Source organism: Ambystoma mexicanum, chromosome 4p (assembly GCF_040938575.1).
Source record: "Ambystoma mexicanum isolate Mex_15411 chromosome 4p, UKY_AmexF1_1, whole genome shotgun sequence".
Classification (NCBI taxonomy): Eukaryota; Metazoa; Chordata; class Amphibia; order Caudata; family Ambystomatidae; genus Ambystoma; species Ambystoma mexicanum.
The window spans coordinates 1222705767-1222721271 of record NC_090927.1 but is presented as its reverse complement, the minus strand read 5'-3'; the positions used below and the strand labels follow the sequence as shown (position 1 = coordinate 1222721271).

Here is a 15505-nt window from a genome sequence, read left to right as displayed (position 1 = left end):
TATCTTAAAAGATTTTCATGTCTCAAGGGAGTGACACGTAACCATTAATTCCCGTGGCGTGTTTTTTACTAACCATGTACCCGAGGTCTTCAAAACCTCACCTCACATCCTCGCATATTCCCGTCTGCAGCCAGCCGTTACACAGGCTCAGAATGGCTCACAAGTCAAATATTAGTTCCATCTCTACGTGATATAATCATGTGATGTTGTCACATGGAATGAGTCGTATGTCCCATAGTTTGTGAGAGGCTTGTCCTCTTTCTTTATCTATACTCCATCGTGTACCGTTCCCGACAGAGACTGTCACACGTTCAATACTACCGATTCAAGAAGTACGCATTCACCATAGTCGTCCTTGTGTCAAGGATAACTTCTATCCGGTGTCTAGCAGCGGTCTACTGCTACAACTCAAGATTATTAAACTGACACATGTATACCAAGTAATCAAAAAACACACACACACACAATGGGTGCAGTGACAGAAAACGACAGAAGGTGGTTGGTGGTATTGCTTGTGGAGGTTCCTAAGAGAGAGATATGTGCATCTCCTCAGCACATATCTGTGTGTCCTACATCGATCACGAGCTATCATGCAGGGTAGCCGTCGACTTGATGTGAGGTTATTGTAATGTGCATCTCGTTTGTACTCATACGTTGCGCCTTCCATTTAAATTCCAAATTATATATAGCGAAAAATGCACCATTTGCTTCCACAATGTTATGGTGTTCCGCACGACATCCATCTATAATAAACAGAATGTCCCTCAAACACAACCCATTGTAAGAAGCTCACTGCTTCCTGTCAAATCTTAATTTCTTATTTATTGTAGGTTCTTTTGTGATGAAAAGAGCATTGCTCCTCCTGTATATAAAGAAAATAAATTAATGCATTTAAAAAAAAAAGGACTTTCATTTCTCTAAGATGCAGGGACTCCAGCCCAAAAAGTACAAGATCCCCTTCCTCGTCATAAAAGTCAATGGGGCATGTATTCTCTTCCGAGTAGCAGGAGGAATTCTCTTGGAACTTAGTTGTCGCCGGCATCGGTTTCCAGGTAGCGGGATCCGAGATCAGGGGACAGATGTCCAGAGATTGAACTGTGTTGCCCTTAGATGTTTTCTTGTCACCTCTACTTGCATAGTTGTTGGCCTCGTAAAATTGCAGTGGGATCTGTCGGCTGTCTGAAGCCATCAGCGCCAACGCTGCAGCTGCTGGCGTCTGTGCCGGAGCCACTTGAGCCTAGGCAAAGATGTTGAGCATCTTCAATCTGAACGCCTCCCCTTCCATGGCGCAGAAGACCGGGTGGGAAAAGGTATTTGTAGGGCCTTTTCCTCTCAGTCGTCCTTGGAGTGGTGGCTTCTCCTCTTCGACGACATAGAAGAATGGTGCCATGAAGAACCCTTAAAGGATCTCCACATCTTGCAGTGTTCTCTTCTTTTTGTGTTTCCAGCTGGCAACTGTTCATAGGTGCTGTGATCCACGCCCGGTGACCTCGAACGGGTCTGCATATTACCTTTCTCCTGATGGAGGAAGGTAAAAAGTTTGGCTTCATGTTTTTGGAACACCCTGTTCAAACCCTGGGTGGATTGTGGTCATCAAATGTCCGTTTCAGACCTGCACCACATTTGCCTTTACTGCCTTGGTGAAGGCCATGCTGTGCAGGACTGTGTGTCGTGCCAATCGATGCATCGAAGGGGCTTCGAGAACGCGAAGATAAACCTTTTAAAATTCTCAAAAATGGCACTTGCACTGAAATGGAATGCATCAGCATCCTCCCCCCAATACAAGAGGGGTAGCATACATTATTGGACCCCTTTAGGTTAGAGAAATGATATCAGTAGAAGCATGGAGAAGGAACACCTTTCAAGTACAATGGGTACCTATTCATTACAGGATATTCTTCTAGTCTGGCATTCTTGTGTAAACCAAAAGGCTCTTTCAGTGCACTCAAAGGGAGTAAGGTTCTACACAGCGGGGGAGGAGACAAGAGTGGTTCAGCCAGGTTTGGTTGAAATGAACCTTAATAAAACTGGGTAGGTTCATGTGGGAGTGTTGAGGGGGCGATACAATAGGAGATGGGGAATAATGTTGTCATAATGTGGCACATAAAGGAACAGAGTTTTGTTTATGGGTTACAGTGTTTACATGTTCCTGACTGTTTATAGATCCCCCTTTTTTATTTTTCCTAAAAATTTGATATGTCATACATATATCCACAAGCATTGGGAGGTTTGAGGATAAATGGGGAGGAAAGTGGTACACCTAAGGCAACTTAAGAGTTAAAAAGGTAAAATCATGGGTTGGAAGGGGAACTGACCTGTGTTACAGGGGTATGGAAGAAGTTTCAGCCAATATTACTGTGATAATATACTAATAATATTGGCTAGAACATTTAATATATTTGTGTGTGTGTTGTACATTTACTGAAAAATCCAAGGGTGGTTAAAAAAAAACAATCCACTCACCTATTGATTCAATTTGGAAATCAAACGTTAGTTCCGATGAAAGCTTTCTACTGGATTTCAACCTTCCTTGTAAATTTACAATCTTTATTGAGTCTATAAAATAAAAAAAGGTTTGCGTTAGAAAATAAGCACAGATGCGAAGACTGCTTGTAAGTAAAGTTATGATTTAAAGCTTCAATAGTACTTTCACAATCACAACGAGTTTAAACACTTGTACCCTCCCCACCCCCAAAATAAATACAGCAAAAATAAGATGGATGCAATTACAATTCATGATATTCATTCTAACACCAACAGTGAATTTAAACAATTTGAGTATGAATTGAGGTACAGCGCTCTAGGCATTGAATTGATATTTTATTTCTATCGTGCTCGTATAAAAGTGTTTCAGAGCGCGATAAGCCAGGGGAGGGGAACAGGAGAGAACAAAACAGCGATCTTACTAGGCCCAGTGACATTGAGAACACGCAAGTGCATGGGGGAGGGGTAAAGTGCATGGAAGGGGGGAAAGTGGAAAATGCGGCGCAAAGGAGAAACAGATAAATGATGAAGGCAACAAACAGTGGTAGTGCGGCCAGCAAGTGGCAAGTGCTACGTTTAAGGCAGCAGACAGGGTAGGTCTGATAAGTGCAGGAAGAAAATGGGGTTTTGGGGGTCAGGACTTTATGGGTACAGATACAGACCCCAGTGCAAGGAGTGCCCCGGAAGCAGTGCAGGAGGGTGGCTGGGTAAGCAAGTACTTGTGCCCGGAGGACAGAGGGTGGCCAGATGCACGGTGCCAAGAGAGAACAGATCAGCAGGGGAGAGGGTGGGGGAGAAGGCAGAAGCAAAGAGGAAGGTCTTGAGGTGCTTCTTGAACCGTAGATGGTTCTCCTCAAGTTTTAGAGTGGCAGGGAGGCTGTTCCAAAGGGAGGCCCCAGCCGAAGACAGATCTACCCAGAGCTCATTTCTTTGAAAACTGACTGACCCTGAGGGAGTCAGAGGTAGAGGAGGGAAGAGCTGGAGAGGGGAGGTATTTACGGAGGGATAGCTGAAGGTATTTTGGTCCCAGGCCCCAGAAAGCCTTGTGGACAATGCATCCACTAGGAGCCAATAGAGAGATTTCAGACCTGGAAAGATAAGATCCCAGGGCTTGAGGCCAAGGATAAGTCTTGCAGTCCTGTTCTGGATTAATTGCAGAGGGCGGAAAGTAGAGGCAGGTAGATTTAGAAAGAGGCTGTTACAATAGTCCAACCTAGAGAGAACCAGAGCTTGGGAGACAGTGAGCTTCTGGGGGAAGGAGAGGAAAGAGTACTTCTGAGGAGGTGCAGTAGGAAGTTTGACTTTTTAGAGACATCAGAGAAGTGGGCGGAGAAGGAAAGTGTGGAGTCAAAGATGACCCTGAGGTTCCTAGCCTCGCAGGTGGGGGTAGGAGGAGGACCAAGGGAAGCCGGCCAGAGAGTGAGGGAAAAGGATGGTGAAGGTGTGCCCATGAGGAGGATCTCTGTCTTGCTTGCATTCAAACATCCTTGGCGGCACACCAATCTTGAATTTTAGTTAGGCAATCAGAGATGGGCGAGGAGGTGGCCGAGGGCAGCCTGAAAATGAGTTGTCAGCCTAGCACTGGAAATTTGAGCAGAAAATGGCAATGCAGTAGGCAAGAGTTGCCAGGTATTGGTTGAAAAGCCAGGCCAGAGTTTAGACCCCTGGGGAACACCACAGGTAGAGAGGAAGATGGATGATAGGAAGGACCCAAGTTGGACTTGGGAGGGTCGATCAGAGAGGAAAGAGGTCTCCCAGGCCAGAGCCTGATCAGTGATACCCAGAGACGGTTGAGCAGGATGGTATGGTTGACCAGGTCGAAGGCATAAGGGAGATCGCGTAGGATGAGGACAGAGGAATGTTATGAGTCAAGGTTGGAGAGCATATCTTAACGGATGTTCAGGTGAGCAGTTTCCGGGCTTCTGACAGCTCTGAAAACACTGGTGGTCATGGAGATGGCCAACAGAATCGGAATGAAGGTTAAGTTGAGAGATGGACAGCTTTTACAGGAGATTGCCCAGAAAGGGAGTAATGGAAATTGGGCAATAGTTAGCTGGACAAGAAGGATCACCTGTGGGTTTCTTGAGACGAGGATGCACATGGGAGTGCTTCAGAGGGGAGGGGAAGGATCCTGAGGCAAAGGAGTGGTTGGAAAAATCGGCAGGGGCCGGAGCGAGAGTATCAATGTGGTCCTTGTTGGTTTTAGAGGAACAGTGATGAACCCGTTTTGACCAGGCTTTCATAGATCGGACATGTCTAGAGACCTCATCAGGGTAGAAAAGAGGAAAGGACGAGAAGGAGGGTCAGCAAGCACAGACGGAGAGGGAAGAGGAGGGGGTGGACAGGAGAGGGTGGACAGGAGGTCCTGGGTTTTTGAGATAAAGTGAGAGGCAAGGGCATTGCAAAGAGCCTGGGAGGCAACAGGAGGGGTAGAGACTGCAGCAGAGTTGCCAGCTCCTTGCAGATTTTAAAGCGTTTGGCCGAGTTGTTAGATGCCGCAGAGACACAGGTTTGATTGTAAACTCTCTTCTTGGTGAGGACAGAGAGTCAGTATTGCCTTTGGAGCAGGCGACAGGCCAGTTTGTCAGAGGATGAACAAGAAGTCCTCCATTTCCTCTCAGCTGCCCTTCACTTACGTTTAAGTGTAGCTAGGTCTGAGTCATACCAGGAATTGCACTTGGCTTTAGAGAGGCATGAGAGAGTGAAGATGATACACATATATATATATATATATATATATATACACACACACACATATATGATACATTACTCACCGTAATCATATTTCTCATGCTTGTATCTGTTTAGATTAAAATGTTCTGCATAGTCTGACATCTAGTCGTAGTTGTGGAGTATTAAAAGATTTGTTTTCGAAACTCAAAAAAGGACGTCGACTGGGTATGTTAGTAATACTATCGCTAGTGCAAAGTCTAATGTACCCATGGTCCTTCACGTGTCGAGGTCCCTCAGATTCTTTGTTTCTGACATGAGGTTGCATGAAGTGTAGCAGGAGTACACATGTGATAAAGCAGAAAAACAGCGATAGGGCAGAAAAAATCTATGTGCCTTCGACTCCAGAAGGGGAGAAAGGGTGTGTGCATGGGAATATAAGCAGATACAAGCATCAGAAATAGGATTATGGTGCCTAATGTATCCCTTCGGAGGCTTGTAGATCTGCTTATATCACATGTTCTGCATAGATTAGCAAGCAGTATCTGGAGAAGGAGGTGGGATGTGAGAAGGTACAGCAGCAAATAGATGTTTTAGCACCACTTGTCCCAACTGTGCATCTACTTTAGCGCGAGCGTCAATGCAATAATGCTGTGTTGAGGTATGAATGGAACTTCATGTAGCTGACTTGCAAATGGCGCCTAGGCGGACGTTTGCAATGAAGGTTAAGGTAGCTCCTGTACCTCTGGCAGAGTGAGCCCTGGTAAAGCTCTTTTGGATAGGGAATAGCAGAGTTGTATGCATTTGACTATCCATCTGGAGATGGTGTTTTTAGAGATATGAACGCCTTCTCTAGCAGGTGCTATGGAAACAAAGAGCTGGTCGGTTTTCCTTAGCGGTTTAGTTTTGTTCACGCAGTACAAGACTGCCCGCCCCATACGTCTAATGCTGAGTTGGAGGGATTTTGAAAGAAGGTAGGAAGTTCGATAGATTGATTACTATGGAACTTTGAAATTAATTTAGGTGAAAACCTATGGTGTGTTGAAAGGACTTGTCCTTGTGGATTACGAAGAAAGGGTCTTATACATACAATGCCTGTAGCTCGCTGACTCGTCTTAAAGAGGTGAAGGCTACCAGGAACGCAGTTTTATAGGTCAAGTGTTTTAGGCTGGCCTTGTGCATAGTTACAAAGAGCAGACCTATGACTTTGGAGAGCATGGCATTACGGTCCCAACCTGGCGGAGGGTTAGAAATGGGGGGGTATAGCTTCTTTACCCTTTCCATGAAGTCCTTAATGACAGAAACTTTCCACCAGAACACCTTGTTCTGTGAAGTGGTGTAACCGGACAGAGCCGCCAGGTGTACCTTGATGGAATTAAATACTAGGCTGGGGTCAAATAGGCAAAGCATGTAATGCAGAATGTTGGCTGAAGAGCATTCGATTGGATTTATGGATTGTGACCTGCACTATATCACAAACCTTTTCCACTTGTTGAAGTAACAGTGCCTGGTGTTGGGTTTCCGTGCCTCTTTTAGGATATCCATACACTGTTGTGGAAGATTTAAATGGCCAAACTCTATGACTTCAGGACCAGGCTGCCAAGTTCACAGATTGAAGAGTAGGATGGAGTGATGCCCCCCTGTGTTTTGATTGCATGTTGTTGGGGCACAGGAGCTTGATCAGATTGCACATCACCAGTTTGAGCAGATGTGGAAACCAAGTTTGTCTCGCCTACATAGGAGGAACCAGGATTAGAGTACCTTGTTCCCCGAGCATCTTGTGCACTAGCCTGCTAAAGAGTGGTGTCGGAGGAAAAGCGTAAGCAAATTTACCTGACCAGTTCATCCACAGAGCGTTCCCCTTGGATCCTGGTTGGGGAAACCTGGATGTAAAGTCTGGGCATTGTACGTTTAGGCTTGTGGTGAACAAGTCTAATGGGGGATGACCCCATTGGTAGACGATTCCATTTAGAACATCTCTGTTGAGTTGCCACTCATGTTCATCTGGTAGAGGGCATCTGCTTAGAGTATCTGCAAGAGCATTGAGTTCTCCCTAGGACATATTGAGAGGATAGGAACATGTTCCGCCTGTGTGACCACTTCCATATTTGACTTGGAGAGTGTGTGCCTCCCCGTTTGTTTATGTAGAACATGGCAATGGTGCTGTATGTGAGGATGTGCACTGTTTGGCATGTAATAGGAAAACCTTGTAGAGGTTTAAGAATTGCCAGAGGTTCTAGGAAATGTATGTGTTTTTGGGCTGTCGTGCGTGTCCACTGGCGGCAAGCTGAGTAGTGGAGGAATTGAACTCCCTATCTGGTGAGTGAGGCGTCAGTAGTTATGATCGCTTGTGCTGGTGGAATGCAAAAGGTTTTTATTTTTTAACAGGTTGTCGCTTGACACCATCGAAGAGCATGTACCAGGGTTAGCGAAACAACCAGTAGATCACCTCACTGACCGCTTGCCTGAGACCATTGTTTCGCTAAACACTCATGCATTGGGCGCATGCACAGGCATGCTTGTAGAACCACGTCTATGCATGAGTCCATCATCTCGAGTAAATGAATTGTTTGCGTACAGTTATCTGGTGACCTGCTTTGAAATGAGGAACTTGCAACAGCAAGTTTTGTACCCTCTCGTTTGATGGGAAAGCCAGTTCCTCCTTTGCCTTTAAGATGGCTCCCAGTAATTGTTTTATTTGCTGGGAACAAGACTTGATTTTATCATTGATGGAGAATCTCAATTGGAAAGGAAGGTTGATAGTGCTTTGGGTGTTGTGTCTGCAAATTTGAGGAGATTCCCCGGTTATTAGCCAGTCGTCTAGATAAGGGTACACAGGGAGTGACTCTGCGCAAGTGTGCTGCCATTACTGCAAGCACCTTTGTGAACACTCTTGGGGCCGAGGCGATGCTGAAGGGGAGCACCTTGAACTGGCAGAGTACTCCCGCTACATTAAACGGCGCTGGGAACATGGAAATGGAGAAATTACATGTCATAATGTTCTTTCTGAGGATTCTTCTCCTGCAGATTCCTCATCTGATAGATATTCCCTCCAGCTTCGCTGTTTCGGAAGATTTTCGACAGGGGGGTGTAGTAGATCTCGACCCGGCCGTGGACCATCGATTCTTCTTGCTCTGCATCTGGGCATCGGCTCCGGATGTGACATCAGGCGTCGTATAAAAACCATGTCACTACGCCCAGACCTCAGTTCCCTCTTTATTCCTCAAGCACCTCACATTGCATAGGAAAACAGAGAGAACAAACGGGACAATGAGCCCTTAAAAAGTAAGTAGTTATAGACCTCCGAAGGAGGAACAATTGAACAAAAACTACATGTAGCGTTAGAAAAAATCTTTGTTTTAAGAAACTGTTTCCGGAAGACAGAAAACGGACACAGAGGACCATCATCAAGTCAACGTGAATAAGAAGATACGCACCAACCACCGACTTTCTGTGCGGGAATGGATGGGAGGGGAGATGTGGAATCTGCGGGAGAAGAATCAACCGAAAGAACATTATGGTACGAAATTTCTCCTGCAATGGATTGCCTTTCTCCCGCAGACTACTCATCTGATAAGACTCAGTAAAAAAGCAGTAAATGAAGGAGCTGAGCAGAAAGTTATACCAAGAAATTTTGCACCACTGCCCTGTCAAAACGTGCATCAGAATTACGAGCTACATCCAGACTTTAGTGCTTTGCAAAGGTATGCAGTGCGACAAATCGACCAGACAGGGACTCTCCTCTGCAATGCTGTGGATGCTGAGACTCCCCTTGTCGAATTCCTTCCCAGCGGCCTGGTAGCATTAATCTATGCAGAAAATTATCCAACGGGATGAAGTCTGCTTGGTTATGGGCAGGCGCTTTCGGGCGAAGGAAAATGTCACAAAGAGATGGTCAGCTCTCCTGAAATCAGCTGTCCTGGTGATATATTAACTCAACGCCCTCTTCGGATCTAGGCAATGTAACCATTCCTCCTGCTTAGAAGGGTGCAGAGGAGGATAGAAGACCGGGAGGTCCATGGACTGCGACAGGTGAAATTCTGAGACAACCTTGGGGGGAAAAAACGCAGGAAGGGTGGCTTACAGCATAAGGCCTGTAGTTCACTCACCCATTATCGGATGTAATAGACACCAAGAAGGCTGTTTTTAAAGAGAGAAGCCATAAGGGACAAGAGTGCATAAGCTCAAAGGGATCCACCATCAGAAATGTTAGAACGAGATTAAGGTCCTAATCCGGGAAAACAAAGGGAGTTGGCGGAAACTTGTTTACAAGGCCTTTCAGGAACTGTGCCATTACCGGGATCGTACAAAAAACTAACCTTGATCCGGGGATCGCTTAAAAACAGACAAGGCTGCCAAATATCCTTTGACTGTGGTGACCTGAAGGTCTAAAGAGGCCAGTGACAGAAAGAACTCCATCACTGTAGTGGTGGTGCAAGAGATGGGGTCAATCTCGCGTTCCCTGCACCACGCCACAAATCTTCTACATCTGCAAACGTACAAACATCTTGTAGATGGTCTGTGTGCAGCCAGCAACACCTCCAGTACTACTTTAGAGAGGTCCCAGTCCTCATATCTCATCCTCTCAAGAGCCACGCATGTAGGTTGAGGTATTCTGGTGTCGGATGGAGTATCCAACCTTCCAACTAAGTTAGGAGATCCGGACGTCGAGGCAACCAGTGAGGTGGATAGATGGACAGATCCAAGAGGTCAGAGTACCAGGTCCTCCTTGCCCAGTCCGGGGCGATCAAGATCATGGTCGCTCAAAACCTCTTCAACCTCCGGAGAACCCATGGAATAACAGGAATAAGAGGGAACGCGTAGAGTAGAGTGGACGGTCCAATACACCAGAAACGCATACCCCAGTCCACCGTTCGCTGGGATTTCCATTGAGCAGAACTGTTTGCATTTCCTGTTGGACACTTTTGCAAATAGATCCACTGCTGAGGTACCCCAGAGAGGCAGGACCTATTATGCTAACCTGGTCTCCGCGGGGGCGCTGAGCGGTCTGGCCGTGGCCTCTATTGGATGCCGCGTCTGGTCACTCTGGTGATCAACTTGCTTGAGGGCTGCTCCTAGAGGGGGGTGAGGAAGGGGATTAGAGAGATGCCTGTGCTCAGTTAGACCGTTGCCTCCCTCTCATGCCCTTATTCCAGGGGCTTGTTCCTCACCCTAGCTTCTCACCTGTAGTCTGTGTTCGGTGGGCTCTCCGTCCTGCTAGTCTGTGCAGGGGCGCCGTTGCAGGCTCAGGAGTTGAAGGGCCGAGTTACTTCACTGGTCCTTTGGATCTTTGAGTCGTGCCCAGGCCAGCTGTGGCAAGACTTCCTGACTTGCTGCTTCAGTTCATGTTGTCCGTTGGGACAGTTTGTCTGTTCTTTATGTGTTTTGTTCTTGTATGCGCTTTCTCTTCTGTGCTTTCTAATTTCCTTTCTTGCATGCGCTTTCTCTTCAGTGCTTTCTATTGTCCTTGGTCTGCCTGCTGGCTTATGCGTTGTTTCTCTCTCGTGCAGGTGCTGGATTGAAGTCGGGGCGGTCATTTTCCGCCTCATCAGACCATTGGAAATGCCTGTTTTTCCGCAACAAAGATGTAATCAGGTGGACGATCTGGGAGAATGCGGGAATAAACCGGCAGCATACTCTGAAGCCCGTTGACCGATGATGGTGATGGCCAGTTGAGAATGGCATCCACTTTACGTGTATCCATCCGGACGCCTCTTGGAGTGAGGATAAAATCAAGGAACTCAACTTCGGTGATGTGGAAGGATCATTTCTCAAGCTTGGCATACAGTTGATGTTGCCGAAGTTTCTCAAGGACGGCACGGACGTGGACAACGTGGTCTTGTTTCGTAGGCGAGTGAATCAAGATATTGTTGATGTAGACTAATGCACAGACATCGAGCAACTCGCGGAGTACGTCTCATGAAGAATTGGAACACCGCCGGTGCACTGCATAGCCCAAAGGGCATAACTTGGCATTCGTACAGTCCGTCCTTGGTACGAAAGGCAGTTTTTCCATTCATCTCCCCTTTTCACATGTACGAGATGGTACACCCCCACCCCCCCCCCCCCCCGAGGTACAGTTTGGTATAAATTTGGGCGTCCTTGACCTGGTCCAGTAGCTCTGGAATGAGGAGCAAAGTGTACTGTTTTTTTACAGTCACCTGGTTCAGTGCTCAATAAGATCTACAAGTTCTTAGATCCCACTCTTTCTTGGGCACAAAGAAGAGAGGCAATGCCGCAGGAGACTTGGAGGGTCGAATAAAACCGTTTGCTAAATATTGATCCAGATACGTTTTCAAGTGGAGGTTTCCTTGTTCTGTGATTGCGTAGATACGACTACAGGGAATCTGCGCACCGGGTATGAGGTCGATCTGACAGTCGTAAGGCCTGTGGGGAGGTAGAATATTTGCCTGCTCCTTTTGGAAGATATCCTGGTAGTCTTGGTATTCGCTTGGTAGGGTACCTATTAGACCCAGAGCCACCTCTTTGGGTCTTGTCTGTTCTCTGGAAGGGGTTTCCACCTTATAGCATTAGTGAGCACAATCATCGGAGAAGGTCAGACATTTGGCGCGCCAGTCGATTTGAGGATTTTGAGCCTCGAACCACGGTATCCCCAAAATCACCTGGAACTGGGGGGCACTGATAAAGTCAAAGACAAGGTTTTCCCGATGGCCATATTGACACAGAAGTGTCACTTCAGCTGTTTAGTGTGTCACAGGACCCGATGATATTTGGGTACGGTCGACGGTTGTGACATTTTCTGTTACAGATTTATGGCGGAGGGGAAGACCTATCCTCTTTGCCAGATCTTGGTCTATATATTTACCAACTGCTCCACTGTCTACATACGCTTCCACAGCATACATTCTGGACGGCTGTTGGTGACTGATCAGGATCATGGGCACAGGTAGGTGCGAGGTTTGCGATTCCTTTTCACTGCTGTGCAAGCGGACCTCTACGCTTGCCGGGTTTGGGAGTTTTCCGAATCCCGTTCAGCACCTTCTTTATCGATTGCTCAGACTGTTTTTCTGGGAGGTTTCACTGGACAATACCGGAGAAAGTGGCCCAGTTTTACGCAATACAAGCATAGCTGCTGTTGCCTCCGTTGGTCCCTTTTGGCTTTTGTCAATGGACTTTGCACGCCTCTGACCTGCATATGTTTGGTAGGGTTCACAGATTGGCAGGTTAAGTTCTCTTTCTGGTGCACATACACAGCACGACCCTCAGACCGAGCCCGGTCAGTCTTTCGGTCCTGCAGTCTGTGATCGAAGAGTACTGCCAGGTGGATGAACTCAGCACATTCCCTTGGCGGGTTTACTACTTCGGCTAGTACATCTTTCAGTTCTCCTTGCAAGCCTTGCTGGAACAACGTGGTCTTCTTTTCTTCTGGCCAACCGGTTTCGGCAACCAAGCGATTGAAGGTGGCAATGTACGTCAGTAAATCCTGACATAGGATTGTTGTCCAAGGCCTGGCCCTGAGTATGTCGGGCAAACAGTTTTTCCAGCTCTCGTTGAAACCCCCCAAAATCTCTCAACAGGGGGTCATCACGGTTAACCAGTGGTACTGAACAATCCGCAGCGCTGCCCACCAGATAAGATAGCACAAACGCGACTCTCGTCTGGTCGTTTGGGAACGCTCCTGGTCTACAAAGAATATGCAGGTGGCACTGGTTCGTGAACACTGCATACTTTTTAGAGGCCCCTGCAAAGCGCTCCGGTGGGGCCAAAGGAACTGCCCCAGGAAGAACTACCTGTACCGGGGTGGCTGACGGAGCTGCGCTGGATGGTCCCTTTCCAGGTAGTGGGGTTTGGCCGGCTTGAGTCTGGAGTGATTGTCTGGCTAATTCGTCTGTGCGGTCTTTATTCACTATCTACCCTCTCCTGAGGGCGTTGGTTTCTTGCCGCGCCGCATGTACCTCAGCTCGCAGGTGCCCTAGCAATTGGGCTAGTTGCTCGGTTTCAGATGTTTCCATGGCACCCAGGCGAAGGATTGAGAAAAGTCTTGGTGTTCTGTTACGCTCACATTGTCTCTGCGGGGGAGCTGAGCGGTCTGGCCTTGGCCTCTTGCTGGGTGTCGCATCTGGTCACTCTGGTGATCAACTTGCTTGAGGGCTGCTCCTAAGGGGGCGAGGAAGGGGATTAGAGAGATGCCTGTGCTCAGTTAGACCTTTGCCTCCCTCTCATGCCCTTCTTCCCAGGGGTTTGGTTCCTCACCCTAGCTCCTCACCCGGTGTCCGTGTTCAGTGGGCTCTCCGTCTTGCTAGTCTGTGCAGGGGCGCCGGTGCAGGATCGGGCGTTGAAGGGCCAAGTTACTTAACTGTTCCTTTGGATCTTTCTTCCTGCCTTGCTGCATCAGTTCGTGTTGTCAGTTGGGACCATCTGTTTGTCTGTTCTTTATGCGTTTTGTTCTTGCATGCGCTTAACTCCTCTGTGCCTTCTAATGTCTTTCTTGCATGCGCTTTCTCTTCTTTGCTTTCTAATGCTCTTTCTTGCCAGTGCTTTCTATTGTCCTTAGTCTGCCTGCTGGTTTATGCGTTGTTTCTCTCTCAAGCAGGTGCTGGATTGAAGTCGGGGCAGTCCTGAGGACTCACGAGCGAGTGCAAAGAGGAGCAGTGCCGTGGCCAGCAAGGTGCAGGTAAGTATCTGGTGAGCAGAGCGCTGAGCTCGTTTTTCTTTATGGACGTATCTAACCCGTTTCCTTTTGCAGGCGTTGTGGGGTCGCGACTCCTTGAAGCGGAGGAAGTGATCCGGACTCCTGCCGAGGATCCAGTTCCGAGCGGGAATCTCAGGTAAGCACTTGTTCTAATATTCTCCTCTATTTGTCTCTTTGCAGGTCGGAGTCTCGGTTCGGGGACTTGTGGATGCAGGGAGCCGATCTCCAAGCCGGGAGCGGTCGCGGTGAGCATTATGCTGCGCTAAACAGAGCAACGCCAAGCACGCTTTCAGGTCAGGGTGTGGCTTATATAGCCAGTCACACCCGTGCGGCCAACCACATCCAAAACACTAGTCTGCACTGCCCATAATTGTCATGATACCTGCCCCCGGAGCACCAGGACCGGCCCAGCACCCCCGGAAGCAGGCATCATGCCCTCGGGAGGAGTCTCAGCAGCCCCAAGTAGGGGCCCTGTGGACTCAGTCCTGGCGCCTTTGGCACCAGGCTCATATTGGACAACAGTCCTGGCGCCGAAGGCGCCAGGCTCATAAAAGATGACTTTGTGTTTAAAGGTGCTTGGTGTAAACTTACCTGATGCAGACCATGCTGCAACAGCCGGGCCATCTTGAGGCCAGAACTACTTTTCCTGTGGGACTCTTTTACCACCGGGTGTGGTCGGGGAAGGATACATACCTGATTGGAGGAAGGACACATTCCAGGAACTTCTTCCAAGGCTATTTAAACCACACCCGATCAGCCACACGTGCTTCGCGTTGTTCTGCATCTAGCAGCTGGACGCTCACCGTGTCTGCTCCTGCATCTTGACTTCTTCCACGCCTGCCAGCATCCTGATCACCTGCAGAGGAATAGAACAAGAGAACAGAAGAAGGAAAAGACCTTACCTGTTAAATCTGCAACCTGGAGACATTTCGCCAACGATCCTGAAAAGGAAGACATTTATTTTAAAAACTCATCGCATTGACTGCTGCAGCGCTGCATTTACTCACCTTTACAGGGCGCCTCCATCAGCAGCGACCATCCGGATCCACAGTCGCTCCCCAGCACCTAGGGAGAAAAAGACAAGAACAAAGGTGAGAGAAAGAAGGGAGAAGGGAAGCTAAGACTCCATGTTAAGACTTACCTGTTGGGTCATTCCCTTTTCATTTCGGGTCCGCGCCGCATCCAGGCAGTTCCAGACCCCGGCCCCTAAGGGGAAAAAGACATCAGCGTTAATGGGCAAATGAAAAGACATTATCAAAACGCTCATTAAAGACTTACCTGATTTCCACAAGGATTTCACCTTTCATCTCGGGTCGGTGCCTGTTCCCCGGCATTCCGTACCCCGGCCCCTATGGGGAAAAAGACATTAGCGTTAGAACATTAACGCATGGACACAAGGGGAACCATTAATCAAAAAACTTACCTGGAAGCCAAGCAAGTTTGCTTCTCACCAATCCGAAAATCCAGTGAAGCAACTGGATATCTACGCGCCCCTGCATCAGAGGCAGGATGGAGAGCTCGCCCTTCCAGACCCTAAGGTGAGCTGTTGCGCTGAATCACAGAGGGGTGTCAAGGAGAGTGAGAGGGGAAAGAGGGAGACCGATTACTTACCCCGCACACCCTTAATCCCCTATTTTCGCCTACAGAAGGGTACTTCAGCGAGCCAGGCAAGCAAGAGTTGGGGGGCCTGGTCCAGTC

The 15505-nt window shown here is 48.0% G+C and overlaps 1 protein-coding gene across 4 annotated transcripts in view; it reads right to left on the bottom strand.

The window, feature by feature from the left end:
- MAP4K3 (mitogen-activated protein kinase kinase kinase kinase 3) overlaps nt 1-15505 on the bottom strand; it is a 2398077-nt gene that overhangs the window by 145969 nt on the left and 2236603 nt on the right. For all 4 annotated transcript variants that reach the window (XM_069606874.1, XM_069606875.1, XM_069606876.1 and 1 more), the window contains one exon: nt 2464-2556. In XM_069606874.1, the coding sequence (XP_069462975.1) occupies nt 2464-2556 (93 nt within the window). The remainder of the gene's footprint in view (nt 1-2463; nt 2557-15505) is intronic.